Source organism: Orbicella franksi, chromosome 14 (assembly GCF_964199315.1).
Source record: "Orbicella franksi chromosome 14, jaOrbFran1.1, whole genome shotgun sequence".
NCBI classification, from domain to species: domain Eukaryota; kingdom Metazoa; phylum Cnidaria; class Anthozoa; order Scleractinia; family Merulinidae; genus Orbicella; species Orbicella franksi.
The window spans coordinates 17,901,081-17,921,080 of record NC_138158.1 but is presented as its reverse complement, the minus strand read 5'-3'; the positions used below and the strand labels follow the sequence as shown (position 1 = coordinate 17,921,080).

Here is a 20,000-nt window from a genome sequence, read left to right as displayed (position 1 = left end):
AAGTTCTGGTTATTAACACCTACCCTATCTGCTTGAAAAGAATTATCCTCCTCCTCTATGATCTTTAAGATAGCAGATAAGATGGCGTTTTTTTAATCGAATCAAATGAAAGTTTTCGTTACTTTCCTCCCTGTAGTTTATAAATTAGAGAACAACAGGCAATTTCTGTACAATTGTTTCTTTACTTGACCAATATCACTCCCAACGGGGTATTACCACGTTATAATTATCCAATAAGGGTGTACCACGTAACTAGTTCTGAACAATAAATTTCGCGGTACATACTTGTTTCGTTCATAGGTAAATACCGTGACATGATCGTAACTTTCACATTTAGCCGGCGTATCGGTTACTACCTCATTAACTTCTATGTACCGTGCATCATTATGGTCATCATGAGCTGGATCGTGTTCTGGATGGACCGAGACTGCATCGGCGACCGAATAGCGCTCGGCATTACGACCGTGCTCACGATCGTGTTTTTACTCGGCTCTAGTAACAGCACCATGCCTCGAGTCAGCTACCCGAAGGCTATCGACTGGTATCTGATGACTTCGTTCATCTTCGTGTTCACGACGCTGATCATGTGTCTGTTGATTTTCCGATTTGATCGACAGCTCGGCAAACAACTGCGTCCTCCGAGGTCGGTCAGCGGAGAGCCGCCTGCTGAGGCAACTTCAATGCAGGTACTTTTGGAACTTTTTAGTTCAAAGTGCTGTCACAATGAAATAACGAGATTGTCAGGGGGAGGGGGTGGGGAGGAAAGGAATCATTTTTGCCCCACCCCTTTCCCCTACTCCGTATTTTTTTGCACCACTCGCAGTTTCGTTCCCTTGCTTTTGGAAACGATCACCTGCTACGCAGGCTAATGCAAGCCCCTGGTAGTCCCATTCTCGGCATAAGATATTCTTGGGAAGAAATGAGAAATCTTAGTCCAAGAATCCAGGTAGCCAAACCTTGTCTCCGGGGTTACCCTATCTTCGTACCAGTCTTCCCGCCTGCTTAGAGCGACAGGCTGCCCTGGAGACGAGCGCAAGCTTACGTTTCTTTTCCTTAGGTTCGTCTCGCTCCGAGTTCAGCTTTCAGGGCTCGCCTTGTGGGCAAGCCTAACCTGGGATTAGTGGAATTTAATGTTACTGTAACTGTATGTTATTCTCATATTTTTAGTTACCCGAAGAGCCGGAGATTCGTAGCCGCGTTTCCTACTACGTGGCAGATTCCCAGGGAGCCGTGTATCCCATAGTTCGTAGCGTGTCCGGTCTCAAAAAAAGAAGTATCCTGAAGCCGCGCTTTCCCAAGAAGCTTTGCGGGCTACCAGTACAAGTCACAAAGGAAAACTTGGGAATGGTGATAAACAATTTTTGCAGAATTCTGTTTCCTTCAGCGTTTATGTTGTTTAATCTTGTGTACTGGGTGGTTATAGCCAATTAGGATTTGTCAACGGCAACTGCAGAAAGAAATACATGATAGTAGATGTCAAGTTTGGAAGAACTATGAGGACATTAATCAATCACTCAGTGATACAAGATAGTGGCCGGAAGGATATTCCATTTTCTCCAACAGGAATGGAGGCTATAGCCTTCCACACAGTCGGTGATTGGTTTAAAATCGTGTTGCTATAACTCGATAGAAACACAGAACTAGCCACGAGCTGTTGACGTAATGATGGCGCGAGCAAATATTTTTTTTTTCCAACATTTTTATTACAATAAATATACCTATAACATGTTAATTAGAGCAAGCGAGCAAAGATAATTTACATTTTGATGAACAAAGCAAGCAAGTTGTTTTCTTTTTTCGTTGCAGAATTTTCTAGAAGAAATAGTAAACATGTTCTCCGTGTTTATATCGAGTTAAAACGTCGTGGAAGTTCGGGAGAACTCGAAAACGCTGTGGAAACACTCGCCTCTTGGCTCGTGTTCCCACAGCATTGCTTGTTCTCCCAAACTTCCATTCGTGTTCCTGAAACTCGATAGAAATACAGCACATTTTTTTCTATTTCCTTCCTCATGTTTAGCTAAGTCCAAATGTGACAAGTTCAGTAAACGCAAGTCGTAATCTAAACAGGAAGTAGTAAAAGAAAGGGTTCAAGTCAATACATTGCAGTAAGCAAGCAAAGTGTGCAAGACAACCCCCTTAACTAATGTGCAGTATAGTATGTTGGGGTGGGAGAGTTGAAAGATTTCCTTCCCCTCCCCCTTCCCCATTTTACGCCTACCCCCTCGGAAAATTTTCCCTCGCCCCAACCCTCCACAATTACGAAATCCAAAATGGCGCCTTAACATGATAATGTGCAGCACTCGCGCGCCAATAAACGCCTGCACTGCGGTCTAGAAACTCGTAGACGTACCCGAAATAGCCTTTTTCGCGATTAACTTTTGTCATTTGCATTACAATATAATCTAATATGTATGCGAGGCAATTTCAGGCAATTTTGTAGTTTCTGCCCTAAATTGCCTCGCATGACTACTGCCTTCTTTATCGTAAGCTGTGTTGTTATACAAACATGTGAAAATATTTAATCTTCAAATCTACATTCCAGAAAAAAAAAACTTCGTTATGCCAAAATATACCATGGAATGCTATTTTGTACATAGAGAGAAATGGAAATAACGCCTGGAAAAATATAGAATAGAATTAGTAGAATTAAGTTGTGTATTGCCCTTTTCAATGCTAGCTAGAGAAAATCTGAGATCATACATTTTCATTGCTAATCTGGCTATGCTAAAACTAGATCCAACGAGAGTGCGATTTGTGTTAAATTGTACATGCTCTGTCGCGTTTTGTCACATTCTGACACAATCTCAAGTGGATTTTACCAAAGCCGCTCTTATAATGAGCGAGGAAGGCTGGGTACGAGACCGTAAACTAGTTGCTAGAGGTCATTGTAAATTTCAAAGTCCATTTCTGATGTCAGCATTTGTAGAAAAATGTGCTTCTTGTGTATATGCGAATGTCTGTGTATCTTATTCTACCTGTTGAAATGTACATGTAAGTTGTTATCTAGAATTGATAAATAAAGAGAACAAGCATAATAACCAGCCTGATTATTGTATAGTTATTGGTGTACCCCAATCGATGAATGCGAACCAAATTCACGCTTCACCCAAAGATACTCAGTGAATGTCATATTACAGGTCATGGGGTATAGGATGAAGTAGTTTAGTCATATGAATCAAATCCCTGTCACAAGCAAAAAATATGGTCCTCTTTTAACTGCTCTGAAGGGCTACTGGGTATAAAATTCAGGCTTCGTACTGTTTTTCGGACTAAACATTCAAGGACTTTTCAAAGACATTCAAGGACACAATCTCAGTTTCTCAAAGATTCCGTTCGCTGAAAAACTACATTAGAATGTGACACAGGATGTTAAGGTTTAATGGATACCTAGCAGTTTTGTTCAAGTTAAAGTGTCTTTTATAAATCTTCTTTTCTGAAATTTCGTGATGGCGATTAGGGAAGAAACAAGATCGTTTCCTTTTTGTAGGCAATGCATGCACGCACGTTTTGTCTCCTAATAAGTAGCCAAACGGTCTAACAAATAATTTTAAGGTGTTTCAAGGGCCCAATGAACTCTCACAGCCTTGAATTTTGATGTCAAAATTCAAACCGACTTTCAAGGTGCGTGCAAACCTTGGGAAATTTGCCAAGCTACCTCAGCAGCAAACTTGTAGCCTGTAAGAAATTCCAGACCCTTTCCAGATCTGTGCTCTGGAAAACTATTGAAATGATTTTTTTACAATTTTTCCAGACTTAAGCTTCCAGATTCGGTATGTATGAACTTCAAGGCTTTTCAAGAACTTAAATTTTGATTTTACAATTCGAGGATTTTCAAAGTGTGGACAAACCCTGACAAATTTGCCCAGCTCAAGCAACAGCAAATTTGTAGCTTAGGTAAGGTTCCAGTCTTTTTCAAGATTTGAACTTCATTTTCGACTTCGACTAGGTCTGCAAACTATACAGATGATTTTGATAATTTTTCCAGACTTCAAGATTCAGTTTGTAGAAATATGTGTTTCAAAGCACGACTCAGTTTTTGAGAAAAAATCCTGAAAACCAACACCAGAGTTCGTTTTATTATAGAAGAAACCCACATCTTTCACTTTAGTGAAACAATTTGCGCGTCCACACGAGCTGACAACTCAGCGATGGCTCGTTTGAGGCGAGGTGGATCCGTGAAGAAATATATAAACAGTTCTCTTTCCATGAGCTTCAAACTATCCGAGCGGAGGACCTGAAGACGAAAAAGTGAGCCGTCAAAATCAGCGATCGAGCGTAAAAACGTGACAACACTTCGGGTTTCTATTGCATTGAAGTGTAAAGCAAAAAAAGCTCAGTTGAAGTAAACACGTAAAAAGAAAAAAACCCGCAGTAAACCAAAATAAGGCGGCAAGGTGCGTAAAAAAAATTACTAAATTATTCAAGAATATTTTGCATATCTAGCTTAACCTTTCGGGAACTAGCATGGCTTCTCTTAAATTTCAGACAAACACTAGAACTCCGGCGAAGCAGTTTTGGCGGGAACTGCAGACGCGCCATACGCTTGACCACTGCGTGGAAATACCAGTTTTGGCGGGAACTCAGTACGAACGCGCTAAACATTTGAACGGTGTAGGCAACGGCAGTTTCGGCTTGAGCTGCAAACATGCTGTTCGTGTGCCACAATGCAAGCAACGGTAGTTTAGGCGGGAACTGCACACGCGCTAAAATCAATTGAACGATTGAACGGTGTTTGGCGGTAACTGCAAACGTGTCCCAGGTTTGATTACGTAGAAAAGGTAGGGTAGGCCGGCGCTTATCTCTTGGTTTCAATAGTATAAAGCGACCAGGGGTATTTCTAACTCCCCCCTGGATGAGAGGCTAGTCCATCGCAGGGTTATCCCCAGCATTAAATTTGCAGGTACCCATTTATAAATCTGGGTGGAGCGAGGCACTGTGAGAGTAAAGTGTCTTTCCCAAGAACACAACACAATGTCCCCGGCCAGGGCTCAAACCCGGACCGCTTGCTCCGGAGACGAGCGCACTAACCATGAGGCCACCGTATCTCCACGCGTTTGGTCACGTGCACCGCCTTAATTTTATTACGCCCTTACCTTTTTCTTGGCCTCACAGTCTTTTATGATGTCCTTAATTGACTGCTCCAGAGTGGCAAGTAGTTCATCTAACTGACTCAGACCATCTGCTATCCGCTGTAGAAAAACGTAAGCGAATTTTTGTTACGAGAAGGGATTTCACCCATTCAAACCGTGACAGACTCTATTCTTCACAGCAGCTTCGATTCAACAGTATTTTATAGCTAAGACAAAATCAAACAACATTTTTTTAAAACTAGCCTTTTGAAATTCGCGCGAAGCATTCTCGTACGAGCGATAAAAGTTTCTCGCCCGCTGGCAGAAAATCGATGGAGGGGAGACTGGTGGGACAAGCGAGGGAATGGCTCGTGGAAATGGGAAGCAGTGTTACCTGAGGACTTAACTGAGGCAGGCCGCCTGTTGTAGCTGATTCTCCGTAAACTGTCTTTACACACTGCTGTAAGTTATTCTCCCTAAAAAACCAAATATTCGCAAAATTAAACAAACATGTTTCAAGGATAATATTGTTTTCCCTAACCTACTGAGAAGAATAGTTGCTACAATGCACAATACTATGTTGACCATTTCACCCCAATAGAGCAAGGAAGAAAACTTTTTGAACTTTAGAATGTTCAAACCTCGTTTGATTTTGAGTCTGTAGAATGCTAACAATTTTTTGATTGTGACGTTAGATATCGAGTTCTTTCAGGGCGTGATGCCTATTGCAAACGCCTGACTCCAATACCCATTCTTTTGGCGTGTGAAACATGACCTTTAGCCCTCGAGAATGTACATGCATGCTCTCCTCAATCCGCACCCGTTCCCGTATTACTTAGAAACATCCCTCCAAAAGGCATTTCTGAAATACGGCATTGTAACTGACTAAGAAAGAGTTCTGCCCAGTTGAATAACACTAACTCAAAATCGCAAAGAAAACAACAATAGCAAAAGAAAATACAATTGTTTCCAGGCCTCCTCCTGCCTGCTGCCCGAGGAGGCCAAAGACGTAGCGAATGATTCCAGTTGTCCCGCCAGCTTCTGGCTCCATTCTACAAGCTGATTGTAAGCCAGAAAAATCTCCTTCGTCCTGTCTTCCTCCCCCTGGGGTGGGCCTTCGAGCACACGGTACAGTCCTTCCATAAAATGATCTCGACTATCGATAGTCCCGCGAGAGGGCTGGGGAGGGTGAAGAGCATGTTCATCCATAACCGCCTTCAGTAAGAGTTAAGGTTATATCAACAAAAGAACGCGTACAATAATTTCAGTGCAGAAATCTAGTAAACGATACACTTGTTATTCAAGACAGATTCCGTCGGTTGGTCTTTCAGTCAGTCAGTGAGACAGCCAGCCAATCAGTTGGTCAGTCAGTCAGACATTCAGTCAGTCAGTCAGTCAATCAGTTAGTCAGACAGACAGTCAGTCAGTCAGCCAGACAGCCAGACAGCCAGACAATCAGTCAGTTCGTCAATCAGTCCGTCAGTTGGTCAGTTGGTCGGTCGGCCAGTCATTCAGTAGTAATGAAAGATAGGTGAAAGTTGAAAATTTTGCAGGAGTCTACTTATGCAATTGTGCCACTCTGCGTTTAGAGGGATCAAATTAAAAAAAACTGGAATCTATTTTGTGAGTTTTAAATATCTTAAGGATACAGAGCGAGCTTCCATTCCCTTCACCGCATCACCAAATGTGCTCTCCAAGGTGCTAAACAAGCGATGAGTGTCACGATTTTTCCGCCCTTCAACCTCAAGAGCCATGGAAAGAAACTCGTGCCGGGACCGCTGAAGCAGAAGTTGGGTGATAACCTAAATGAGAAAAAACACAGAGGATAACCACAAATGGTCACTATAATAAACTCATTATTCTATTAATATAGAATCAAAAGGTTGTCCTCTTTTAGCCAAAAAGGTCTTTCCTACCATTTAGTCTGGACTCTACACTAGGGCTATCCACAAGTTGCATGATTTTTTCTTGACATTAGTTCAATTTTCTTAGGTACACATTGTAAGTCTAAATGGAAACTACTGACCTGGTCCTGTTTGGATGTAAAGTAGTCTTGCCTTGCTATCTTCAGGTCATAATCACCCTTTAGGATACTTGTCGCTTGTAGCTCTCCCAGCTCCTGCACTAACCCAGGAAGGGCCTTCTCAGTGAGCTCCCCTATCTCCATCTTGACTTGGGAAAGTGCTTTTTGAGTTTCAAGGAGTTTGGCACTGAATGCCAAAAAAAAAAAAAAAAAAAAAAAAAAAAAAATGGTTATACATACTAGTAATTGAATGGAAAAACTTGATTGTGATTAATAAGTAAGTCTGATATAATTTTTATTGATTAATCAGTGGCAGCAAGCCAATTGGTCAGTCAGTCACTCAGTTCAGCTGCTGCACTAAACCAGTTTGGCAAGTTTTACTACACAAAGAGGCACAACGAAAATAGAGAATGTTGCCCACCCCCTGCACCCCTCCCCTGCCCCCCCCTCAAAAAAGGCTAGGATCTTGCATCTTTCAGTCATATGCTTTGCTTGATATTATGGGGTATATTTGTCCATATGCAATAAAGAGGAGCAGTCGTGAAGCCAGCAAATGTCAGAGAAGTAAAAAAAAGTGCTAATTGCTATGCTGGAAGGTCTACAACCATGCACAATTGTTTGTTTTGCATTGATACACTATGCATGAATTGTGTGCCTGAAATGTTTCGACATGTACTTATTAGATGTTGAGACAAGTTAGAGTAAACACCTGTTACGTTTTGACACACTGAAGAATAAGTCCACTTCTGGCTCTCTCTGTGTCAAACAAAGTTACGCTCTCAGGATAGGGTCCCTCTCTCCCAAGAGCAAAAAGGTGTATGGCACAGAGAGGGCCAGAACGGCACGAGATCAAGGCCAAGAAAGTGAACAAAACATAATAATAAAGATTAACATTGCTGGACTTGACAATCTTTGTCCTCTATTAACTATGATGTATCTCACCTCATTATGTCAGTGCCTGGTGGGTTGGTCTCCCATGACAAGCTTTTCAGTCGTTCCTCAGCTGTCTTGAGTGCTGTAGTTACTCCTGTTGCCATGGCAATGCTATGAATTCTTTTACTTTCACTTGATGCAAAGCTAAAGCATAAGCCGGGTATCAGGCAGATTGTTGATGATGGACACATGATACAGCTTGCAGTTTCATGTACATGTATCTGGTTCAGTTCTGGCCCTATCTTTGTTGTATCATGCTAAACTCTTGCAGTGTTGTGTTGCAGAAAGAGAACCAGAAATGGACCGGCAGTTGCACAAGGGAAAAGTCACTAAGACAAGTGGCAAGGACAGATGTCGAGTGACTTTCCAACCCCCTCTTTTCAATTAATCTCGTAGTATATCAGTTCACGCTGGGTATTTTGCATGCCAGGTTGATGAAGCCTGCAGGGCATCATGTTTCAACGCTATGCTAAGGTGGGGATATTTGATCTGATTTTACCCATTTTTTGAGCCCTACTATTAGTAACTTACACAGACTGAAGTCTTGCTAGCTCTTGACATTCATTAAGATTAACTTCATCATTCTCCCCTAATGGAAAAAAAAAACAACAACAAAAAAACAAAAGAAAAGAGGACCAAACCATAGAAGGTTGTTAAGATTTTAATTTGTTCTTCAATATGTTTGGCTTAGCTGTAATGAGTCAATTTTCTGGATCTATTAGTTCTTAACCAGGGGTTTCATAATGTTTTGAGCATGACAGCAACTGGTTTTCTCAGGCAGGAAAACTTTTGAAACTGAACTTCTTTATAACTAAAACTTTCCTCTACACGGTTAAACCAGGCGGATAAAATCATCCTCACAGCCAGTCAATTTGTCTGGTGCCCTACCCAGCAGTCCTTAATGAAACCCCTGCTTAACTCATTTACAGACTGGTCTCAACAAAGAGCCATGCTTTCCCAGGGCTGTCCTACTACATGTATCAGCTGATAGTTCCCCCACAGAAATTTGATCTTGTTAACACAAAATAATATACATGCCTCTGAAGCAAAGCTTCGAGAGCAAATATGCAAGGGAAGAGTACATGTACTATCCATCCTGGAATTTCCTTCGGATGGGCACTGTGGGCAGATAGTGTCTCTCCGCCGATGCACACTGTCGCTTCATGTGATCAATAAACCAATAAGAATCCATGAAAAAAGTAGAGAACATGCACCAATATTGTACTTGGTGTATATTTTGCACAAGTCATTAATAACACAATTAAGCCAAGTTTAGGGAATACAACAACTCAAACTTGTACAGGCTGTATAACATACACTCTTGACAACTAGGGTACAGTTAGGTAAAATTCCTACCTCTAACTAGAAGGGTAGAGGGATCACTGATTTCCAGCAGCTCATATCTCGATTTCTCTTCTCCTCCAGCCATCTCTGCAATACCCTGAAATAATATAACAATTCCAAGAAATCATTGGCTTCCATGTGTGTTCATATAATCACCAAAGGTTTATCTAGAGTTGTTCAAAGATTTCTGAAGTTGACTTGAACACTTCCGAACATTTCTTTAGTTGACCTACAGTACTCTGAAGATGAACTTGGGATTTCTAAAGCTTACATGTATTGTTCCAAAATGAAAATGGACTGTTGGAATGCCTGGAGATTTAGTATTTTTTTTGTTGAACAAACTTAAGATAAAAAATAAATCGTATAAAAATATTGCTCAATGCAGAACAAAATAACTTGATTCATACTAGACACTTGTGACATCTAAAACTTCTCAATTTGGAGTACTTCAGGTTCCAGAACATCAATTGCACTTGAGATTGTATGGTTTCCTATACCAATACAAAGATATGAATTCTCTCAATTCAAGGGATGGCTTTCTTTTTACCTCAAAGAACTGTTTCCTTGTGTATGCAGTTAGTTCACCGGTAAACTTTTCCTCTGATGTGTAGTAACTGTCATAGGGAAGCTGGGACAAAAATGATGTCGAAATGCCTGCACCTGCAAAAAATATGTACTAGATAACATTCATGTAAAAGGTAAGGGATCAGGCATTCTGGATAAGGAAAAATGCTATGTACCAAGTTGTTTTCATCTACTGTATTAATCACAATGATGTACAACTCATTTTTAACCTGGAGATTTGAGTAAGCTAAAATAGGTAACTTTGCCATTAACTTAGCAGCTCACAATTGTCAATGCATATTATATGCATGTTACCCTGGGTTACATAGTATTTGTCTATATGTATCTTTAGAAAACAGTCCTAAGAAAATACGCACGCTGATTGGTTAAAAATCGTGTCTCTACAACTCCATAGAAACACAGAACTAGCATGAGCTGTTGACGTAATGACCGCGTGAACAAAGAGAATTTACATTTTGATAATCAAAGTTAACAAGTTGTTTTCCTTTTTTTGTCACAGTGTTTTCTAAAAGAAATAGAAAATATGTTCTCTGTGTTTCTATCGAGTTAAAGAAACATTCGCGAAAGTTTGGGATAACTCGAAAAAGCAGCATTTCCAGTTCTCTCAAACTTCCACTCGAGTTTCTATAACTCGATAGAAACACAGTACATGTTTTCTATTTCTTAAATATAGTTTCATTTACAGTAAATACCTTCTCGACCAGCATATATCGCTATCATTTCAGAAACAGATTTCTCCAACTGCTCTAAAGCAGAGTTCATCTGCAAATGAAAGACAACAAGAATAATTGGATCATGTGTACTAATGGCTCCCACAGTCGGGCATCTATCGATACCTTTGATCATCATCTTGATTGGTACTTGATCGACATTCCAATCGATACTCGGTTGACACTCAATCAGCAGTGGATCGATAGTTGGCCAAGTGTTGCCTGACTCATATGCATCTATCGAAAATTAGTCGGCTATGGACCGACTATTGACCAAGATGTCGATAAAGTGCCAATTGAGTGTCAACTGAGGTGTCAATAGATGTTGATTGAATATTGATTGATTGTCGATTGACAGTATCGATCAGCACTCAACCACAGATGCCTTTAGTACACACGATCCAAATTATCTTATAGCATTGTAGGCATGTAATGTGCGCAAAGGATTTTGAAGCTACAACTGCAGCATTTACATGTATTGTGTACCATGATACAGTAGCTAGCAAAGCAGCCCTAACAAACTCAGTATATGTAAGCAGGCATCATAATCCAATGATGCATACTAATGGCATGGGTAACATTAACTTCACTTTGCAAGACGAATCTATGAATGCCATGTTATAGAACAACTGAATCATGCTTTTAGCTGTGCAGCATTAAGTTATGATGCACAAGTTTGGGAAGTTTGGAGAGCACTCAAGAAGCTAAAGTTGTTCTTGGTTGCACCTCAAGCATCTTTCACATCTTTGTTGTGCTCTCCAAACTTCTACATGCATAATAACTTGATGATGCATGCTAAAGTAGGAATCAATATTGTTAAATTTTAATATACATGTACATCACATAAAAATTATGAACACATGTAGCAAATCAGGTGTATGGTTTGTTTGGGCTCCTACTACGTTAAGGTGGCTCTCTACATTTTTATGTTTGACATACATCATACTGTAGCATACATACTGTGTACTGTATGAAGCTAATCTTGCAAACTTACCAGGGTATTGTCAGCTTGGCTGGACTCAAGACTGGCTTTGTATTTTTGTTTCTGTTCCTGCACCACAGCACTCAGTTTTGAAAGCTTGTGAGTCAGGCCTGTATGATGAAGACTGACATAATGCAAAAGAACATAAACAATGTTAGACTGAGATCTCTCTGTTAAAATACTTTTACAAGTAGTTATTGTTTTGTTGAGGATTATCATTCTATAATTTTTTCATTGCTTCATTAAACACTTCTAACCAAAAGAAAAATATTAATATATCTAAACATCATCACCTTAAAGTGAAAAAAGTATTTAGATAATTTGTTTTAGTACCAGACTATAATTTTATTATATTGATTACAATCATTATAATATTGTAAAAACTAACTTTTTGACCTGGCTGCTACGATCACAGAAAATTAATGTGTAAAACTGTGCACCACAGCACTCAAAAAATTATGCCACCAGTTAATCATGTCTAATCCTGAACACATAATTGTTGTTTGTGCATAGCCCCAAGCATTGAGGTACAGCTGTACCTACAAATTTTGTATACATGTAGTAGTCTTACTTTGGAGGTAAAGCTATTGTTTTTCGAAAGCTGCATGCATTCTTATCATTTTAATCATTGTATCCTTTGAAAAAATGTCAACAATTAATTAATGTTTACCAGTTTACAGCACCTTAGCTTATTCCTTTGTGAAACTATCTTCTGAAGTCTTTGCTTCATCACTTGCACCTCTTTGCCTAAAGAGTCTACTTCATTCCTGTAAAACAATTATAGTAAAAGAACGCGATTAATTGTTTGCAGCTCACCAAAACAATGTGTGGGTCCAGAAAATAATTCTGTGTACCCACACCAAGGATGGTCATTGGAAATTGTGAGGGGATGGGGTCTCAAAACACAAATTTTTAAAGGGAAAGTATGAAACTAAATGAAATTCCAGGGGGGAGGGGGGATACAAACCAAACAACCAGCCTTGGTGGGGGTATGGATATTTTCGAAAACCACACAATGTATGATTGTACATCTACTGCACATGTACATCTGTTTAAAGGAAGTAAGTTGGGCTATCACACAGGTCTTAACTCAAAGATATTAGCTTTATTGACACTGTAGCTACTCTCAAATTCGAGCCTAAATAAAGTGTACTGTATAATATGTAAGTTGATGGCCGTATTGTTAAAGTGGGTGGTTGATTTTGCCATCTTTTCTAAAGAATCAGAAGGACAACCAAGCGAAGTAGCAGGCCAAGGTCATAACAGTAATTTTTGTTGATGTGTGGCTATTTTTGACAACCCTCAGCTGCTACAAGATAATTTCAAAGGCAAAGCAGTTGGAAAAAATTGTACAAGTACCTTAAGGTTTCACTGGAAAATTCCTCCTCTTCATGCAATAACATTGACAGGGTCTTCTCAACCTGATCATTCTACAGGAAACAGGCAAATGTGTGAAACAAACAGTGGCACTTAAAGTGCAACAAACTACTCAGTACAGTAAACTGTACATGTGTACATGTTCCAACAATGTACATGTGTCGTGAAATCCTGAGTTCTAGACTTGCCAAGAAAAACCGGTATCAGTAGTAAACTTACAGTGGAACAAATCCAAGAGAAATGATGTTTGGTTCAATTAAGTTACATTTGTATCAAGACAATTCAAAATCAAGGGTTCAATAACTTGGGATTCCACTGTAACTGATGAATAATGGAACTAACAGTTGTAATGACAATCAATACCACACAGGATTATCCTGCTCTACAGGAGGATAACTCTGTCTATGGAAGAGTAAACTGCTGGTTCCAGTTGGATAAAATTATTGTGAGGTTTTGCTCTGCTTGGATAGTAGCAGCACATTCAATTTCAAACCAAAAGATCATATGCAAAAGGGTACACAACAAGCATCTGTGGATGTATTCATCTGTGTAAGTGCTTCATGATCAGAGTCTCCCCACACATCCCCCTCCCTTCACCTGAAAATTGTAAGCTCAAAGACATGCTTTATAACCTACCTCAAGAATATGCGCCCCAGAAGTACAGAGTTCATCATATCTACAAAATGAGAGACTCAAGTCACAGTGGATAATTTAATTACTACATCTATTCTAAACACACCCATGCCTTCTTAGACTTGCCACAAGTCAACCTCAATAGTTTCAGGGTAGAATAGCTAAGCGAGCTTCAAGGTTTTAGGTAGCAAAGCGGTGGTGCAAAAGTCGCAAAGTGGCCAAGGGAGCACTGAAGTTGTGAGAGGTTGACTTGTCTCCCTTGAAGGGTTTTCATTTGCTTCTTGTGTCAAAAATTAGGAGTGGTGTGACTTGCAACTTGTGCCTCAGATTACCTTTCTACGCTGTAGTTTGACTTGAATTGTGGAACGTATTGCAATTGTCCTGCAAACGGTGTTCTGAACAGTCTCCTATGTAAGACGCTGAAATTCCATGGGAATTTATGTTCGAGACCTGATCTTTCATGAGCGAAATCAACAGAACCACATGCACCAAGATGGTAGCATTGCTATTGCAGCTATTCTCTCCATTGAAACAATCAATAGCATGCAGAGCTAGCTTTAAAGTCAAGCTTTCCCCAGCTCCAGTTGGGGCATAAACAAACATGTCTCTTCTGGGCAGATATGCTTCTGCTGTCTTGTGCTGGTAGTCACGTGAGATACATGTAGAATATTCCGTGGCCTTTGAGGCTCCTTTGGTCACTTTCGCAATAGACCTCATATTGAATTCAACTGCAAGTCACGTTTTGTTGACAGTTCTGTCCCAAGGGATATTCATGGCAAATCTGATTGGTCAAAGTGTAGCGACCCATTTTTGGGTCGTTAAAATTGGCGGTAATCAAGTATGAAAAGTCCTTTGTCTGGCAGGTAATGAATAAACAAGACAAAGGACTTTTTTGACAGTCTAATGCCTTCTAGGCATTAGTTGGACATTTAACAGGTTGTTGGTTGTGGTAAGTGAATTATGATATTTTCCCCTTATGGCTAAGGCAGAATAAAGTTTGATTAACCTGTATCATAATAGCTCTTAAGTTGACATCAGGAAAATTATCTAATTTGCAGTTAAAACTTTGCTATGTCAAACTTAAACTCAAATCACTTTCCCTTTGATATGCTATCAATTATCTCAGAACCCTGCTGACTTGTTTCTAACAAGAGTTTGCTATTATAGGGTTCAGTTGTAGTTCTGGTTAGCTTGTTAGACTTAAGAGAAAACATCTATGCTTTCCTGATATAGTAGTCATAAATTAAATTTATGGCGCTGTAGTTTCATTAAATGCACATATTAAAGGTCTTTAAATTATTACATTTTCGTACATCTTGAAAGAACATAAGAATATGTAGTTCTTCTAAACATTTGCTTTGCATATTTGAGAATGCATTTGGAACTGATGGAGGCATAAGTCCTACATAAACTCAGAGGCAGGGGGAATAAGATAATTATATTTTTGGTGGGTATGAAAAGGATGCATGGGGCATGAAAACAGACTTTTTTAGAGTGTGTTGATAGCATACATGTATTTTATGATGTTTAATGAGGTTGTTTTGGGGCTTTCAAATGGGGGGGGGGCAAATCCCCGTATGGGTATTATTGTTGGTGGTAAATCATGAACCCCCCCGGATTTATAACGAGAAACGAAATATTTATAATTATGATTAAATTAGATTACTATCAAGCCAAACTGTTTCTAGTACAAAATAAACACTTAACCTACCTTTTCAAGTCTTCTGCAGATAATACATTAGTTTCGTGGATGTTTTCAGAGAGCCATTCCAAAAATGGAACAACAGTTTCACAGTCGAACAGCCATTCTAGAGTATCTGCTTCGAACTCGTTGGCTTTCGGATAGCCGATTCGAGTCAATGCACGCAGAATCCTTCCACCTTGACTCATTGTGTCGTGAAATAAATGACGTTCAACATGTCAGAAAGCCAAGAAGAAGAAGAGAGCAAAACCAGACTAATGTTTGCGAATTTTGCACCTCATGAGCGCCATTTTGGGTTTCCCGCGTAAGTGTTCTGCGCATGACAGCATGCAATAATTACCAGGCCATCGAAAATTTGCTCGGACGAAAAGCTTTCAAAATAAGCCACGGTTTACCTTCACGGTTTACCTTTTAGCTAAGAAGATCACATGAATGTTGGCGGTCTCATAAGTATAGCTGCCGCACCGGCTCGTTCATCGCACCAAGCATGTACTGTCAGATGCTAAACAGGGTCGTTGTTCTTGTTGGAGTTTGCCACTTCGTGGCGTTCGTTCAGTCCTCCGACAGCAAATTATACAGGGTCCAACACAGGCTTCTTCAATCCCGCCATCCCACCCCGCGCAAAATCTCCATCCCGATCTCGCTTGGTTAAAGCCTGGTTAAAGCCGTAATTCCCCGCGTATCATATGTAAGGCGTGATATTTTTTTTTTTTCATCCCTCATTCTGCATCCCGCCGACAATTTTTTTAACTATGCCGCATCCCCCGTGTTAAATTGAGCAAATCCCGCTCCCACCGAGGTACAGTATTTTTTAATCTGCATGACGCCAATAAAATTTCTGTAATCCCGCATCCCGCCAAACTTATCCCGCCAAAACCTCATTATATATACGTTATATGTGTTTTTCTTTTTGCATAAAGTACTAAAAATGCCGAAAATCAAATAAATAATAATGATGATGATGATTATGATGATGATAATAATAATAATAAAAATAATAACAATACAATATATAAATCACTTCATTTAAGTGTCAAAGTGTTTAGCACTGCTGTAATAACTGTGGACTCTGAAATAAGCAAACAAATATCGTAAATTAAAGATTCAAAAGCATGCAGTAAGGAAGTTCCGACAATTTTGACGGCCGGTTTTAACTTCTAAAGATTTGTTGGGAAGATACCAACCTCAGAAACTGTGGAGCCACAAAGTCTTCAAGTAAAGCTGAGAAAAGTGTGTGATATAAACAGAAGCGTCTTCTACTCGTGTACTCAGACTTCTCTCAATCTTCAAGCGAATTGCTTCCATTCGAGTCATATTGAAACACACTTAAATAACAATAACATCGATAATGTCATCATCGTTCGTTAACAACTAAAGGATTTCTACATTAACATATGTTCTAGACATAACTTCGGCTGGTAACCAGGGTTTCATAATTGACAGCTTACTTAGTTCCGCGGCAGTAAAGTCATAGGAAACTGTAAACAAACGACAGCGCACAGTGTGACATTAAGATTATGAACTTAGAATGCATCAAGTCAAGTTATCTTGAAAATACATCAGGAATTTATTTCCTTGGGTTTTTATCGAGTAGTGTGTTTCAGTGACAATTTTGGAACCAACTCAAAGGGTCAATGTTAAGATAGAGACGCCATGTTCCATGATGAACAAAAATGAGAAAATGCACATGAGCCTCATTATCAGTAGGTATAACACTAATGCGACCACGAAATCTTATGTAAATTTTCCTAAAGTTTACATTTCACCAAAAATTAACTAATTCCTGGTAAAACCTCGCATATATTGATATACTTGCATTGATCACTTATTGGATTATACCTCAGTCAACTAGGAGTGGAGGCGCGATGGCCTCATGGTTAGTGCGCTCGACTCCGGATCGAGCGGTCCTGGTTCGAGACCTGGGGCTCCGTTGCTCGAATTCCCCGGAAACTTTTCGGGCCCAGGAAGCCATAGCAAAATCTCGAATCTTACGATTACAGCGCTGTTTTATTCACATATTCTTAATATGAACAGAGGTTCCCTTTATACAATAATTTTCAGGCGTATACACTTCTCCGTTTTTAGATACAGATGAACTAAAAATGGCTTTACGGGCCCAAAAAGTTTCCGGGGCTTTCGAGAAAGGGGCCCCTGGCCAGGGACATTGTCTGGTGTTCTTGGGCACATCCCCTCTGGATGGGATGCTAGTTCATCGCAGGGTTACCCAACAGCATTGAATTAAATGCCTCTCTTCACTCAGGTGTACAAAAGAGCACCGGCGAATTTAACGCTGGGTATAACCCGGGAATGAACTAGCATATGCATCCCATCCAGGGGGGAGTAGAAATACTCCTAGTCACTTCGGATCACAGAAACCGGGATAAGCTCCGGCCTGATGAGCCACTTGGCTTGTATGCAGACTGTAACTAACCTTTATGAGTTTGAGATTCGTTTAAAATGCAAAAAAGAAAGATAAAAGATATTAATAATTAACTGAACTATATACAAAATGTATTAAAAATAAGAAAACAACTCACTAGTTAACATTCTGATATAATTTCTATTGAGACGCCCCTAAGGTTGATATCAATCAATTAGCGCTAAGGTATCTGTAGATGTATTCGATACAGTGTCTGGAACATAGCGCTAATCACCGCAATCTTGAAAGCTAATTTTTCCATTTTCTTATGTTTTGAATAATATGAGCAGCACTTCCTTTGAAGTACGTATAATGATTCTTTTTAATCTGATGAGAGCAAAAAAATAAATAGATAAATAAAATAAAACTTAGAATTTCAAATGTAAGGTTGACAGAGAATGTTTCGCAACGTATTTTTCTTATATTATGGACAATTCCGAAATTACACTGTAGGGAAATGCACTGATCAGCATTCGAATCAGTTCCACTATTTCTCTGTTATTTTCTCAAAACGTAACTCATCTCTTTGTAAAGTTCGGTTTGCTTGACTTCTAGGTTGCCTGGTAACGGGCCACTTTATTTTCTAATCTTTTTGTCACTCGGCTAAAACAAAAAGAAAAAAAAAAAAAAAACGACGACGAAACAGTGGGTTTTCCAGCAATCAGGATTGATATTTTCAGAAAACTCGAGGCAGATTTATGAAAACTTTTCTGCGTATTCAGCTGTCAGCTGTTATATACCATTCAAGTTTGGTTTTCTTTGTTAGTATGCATTACATTATTTACCAATTGTCTGTCTCTTGAGACCGGAAACCTCGCAAGAGAGTCCTTAAAACACAACTACCGCCTCATAAACTGAGGATCATTTCCAGCCGGCAGACACTTGAAACAGTTGTGCAACATAACGTTGCGTCCTTCAAATTTTTAAGATGTCGGCCGGGGAAGTTGAACCGAGAAAGGCAAAATCCGCGGGAATTGTGTCCATATTGATTGCTTGTATTGCTCTCATCAATCTGGTATGTGGGTTTATCTATATGGCTTTAGGTGGCCCTGATGGCTCAGGCGTTTGGTCTGGATTTGGGGTAAGTTATCATCTAGATTTTGTTAAACTCTCTATAATTATAACTACCGACTAAGTTAAGATTTTCTCGGTGTAGTGATTAATTTCGTCGATGTGTTGCTCAAACGAGGTGTGTGTTAGAATTGAGGACTGTTTAAGTACGAGAATATAAATCGATTGCATAGGTTTCCAAGAAAAGCTAAAAAATAATCCAGATGTTTGATGTTTCACGATCTACTCTGCTAACGAAATGTGCTTCAGAATTGAGCTCTGTTTAAATATGAGAATATAAATCGATATCATACGTGCTTCCAATACTCTAGATTAAGAAGATACACTCTTTATTTTTTATAAGAATATTGTTTTTCCGACCGCTGCTGAATATTCTAATTTCTCTGCCGAGTTTAGGCTGAAAATATTCTTGTGAATATTCTTAGATTAAAGCGTATGACATTTCTGATTTTGAATGTATTTAGTGTCTGGATCATTATTAGAGTAATTTTGAAGCCAGCCTGCAGGCATCAGAGCGTCATCGAACACATGGCTAACTAGTGCTGTTTTTGTTGCTTTTTGTCTAGTTTTGCCGTTTAGAACCGGAAGGAAGGATTTTATACGGTTTAATTAAAAACATATAATTGTGTTGCATTTACAATTTTCAACAGAAAAAATTACATTTTTTTTCACAATCGAAGTCTGGGGTTGATTATTAAAATATTCTTAAAATTTCGCAAATTTCAACGTCGATATTCTTACAAAATATCGATAAAAAATAGAGTGCATTTTGTATCTCACGACTGCAAATAATTACGTAAATCTACTCAACGAGCTCAAGGGTCTCTTGACTCAAGTCAATTTGCAAGTCAATCCTTCCGAAAAATTAGATTTAACTCCATTCATTAACATATGCTCATTTTTTCAGGCTTCTAAATATTCGCTTGTCCAATATTTACCTGCAAACAAACCAATTAACAAACACTGAGTAGCACAGTATCAGTTTTGAAAAGAACATCGCGTATTAAAAGCGGAAACAGCCGGAAACGCTATTTTTTTTTCTCTTGGGCGGAGAATTTTGAAAAATTTCAGCCTAGTAACATCCAGCAGTATACTTTGTGTTCGTAACTGTTATTGAGATTTTCTGGGGTCGTAGCAGGTAATTCCAGTTCA

At 39.3% G+C, this 20,000-nt stretch overlaps 3 protein-coding genes across 3 annotated transcripts in view; 2 read left to right on the top strand and 1 right to left on the bottom strand.

Moving 5' to 3' along the window:
* LOC145467481 (glycine receptor subunit alpha-3-like) overlaps positions 1-1,582 on the top strand; it is a 7,000-nt gene extending 5,418 nt beyond the window's left edge. The window contains exons 7-8 of the mRNA XM_081451041.1: positions 301-686; positions 1,168-1,582. Coding sequence (XP_081307167.1) covers positions 301-686; positions 1,168-1,431 — 650 coding nt within the window. The 3' untranslated portion in view covers positions 1,432-1,582. The remainder of the gene's footprint in view (positions 1-300; positions 687-1,167) is intronic.
* A 99-nt stretch (positions 1,583-1,681) lies between these two features.
* LOC145467334 (HAUS augmin-like complex subunit 3) lies at positions 1,682-16,211 on the bottom strand. Its single transcript, XM_081450883.1, has 16 exons — positions 15,368-16,211; positions 13,660-13,699; positions 13,006-13,076; positions 12,330-12,413; positions 11,659-11,770; positions 10,647-10,716; positions 9,917-10,029; positions 9,382-9,466; positions 8,557-8,614; positions 8,035-8,169; positions 7,096-7,279; positions 6,719-6,871; positions 6,031-6,284; positions 5,464-5,545; positions 5,094-5,189; positions 1,682-4,234 (listed from the first exon to the last, which is right to left on the bottom strand). Exons 1-16 carry the CDS (start codon positions 15,544-15,546, stop codon positions 4,100-4,102), a joined length of 1,851 nt encoding a protein of 616 aa, XP_081307009.1. The 5' UTR covers positions 15,547-16,211; the 3' UTR covers positions 1,682-4,099.
* Positions 16,212-18,483: 2,272 nt separating this feature from the next.
* LOC145467274 (uncharacterized) overlaps positions 18,484-20,000 on the top strand; it is a 4,982-nt gene continuing 3,465 nt past the window's right edge. The window contains exon 1 of the mRNA XM_081450820.1: positions 18,484-18,894. Coding sequence (XP_081306946.1) covers positions 18,706-18,894 — 189 coding nt within the window. The 5' untranslated portion in view covers positions 18,484-18,705. The remainder of the gene's footprint in view (positions 18,895-20,000) is intronic.

What these genes read in the sequence shown, in the direction of transcription:
- LOC145467334 (XM_081450883.1), bottom strand. Translation starts at nt 15,546, where the DNA reads ATGAGTCAAGGTGGAAGGATTCTGCGTGCATTGACTCGAATCGGCTAT. An exon ending in TCTGCAGAAGACTTGAAAAG is followed by an intron (nt 13,700 to 15,367) that starts GTAGGTTAAGTG and finishes CTCATTTTGTAG; the next exon opens with ATATGATGAACTCTGTACTT. An exon ending in TTTTCCAGTGAAACCTTAAG is followed by an intron (nt 12,414 to 13,005) that starts GTACTTGTACAA and finishes ATTGTTTTACAG; the next exon opens with GAATGAAGTAGACTCTTTAG.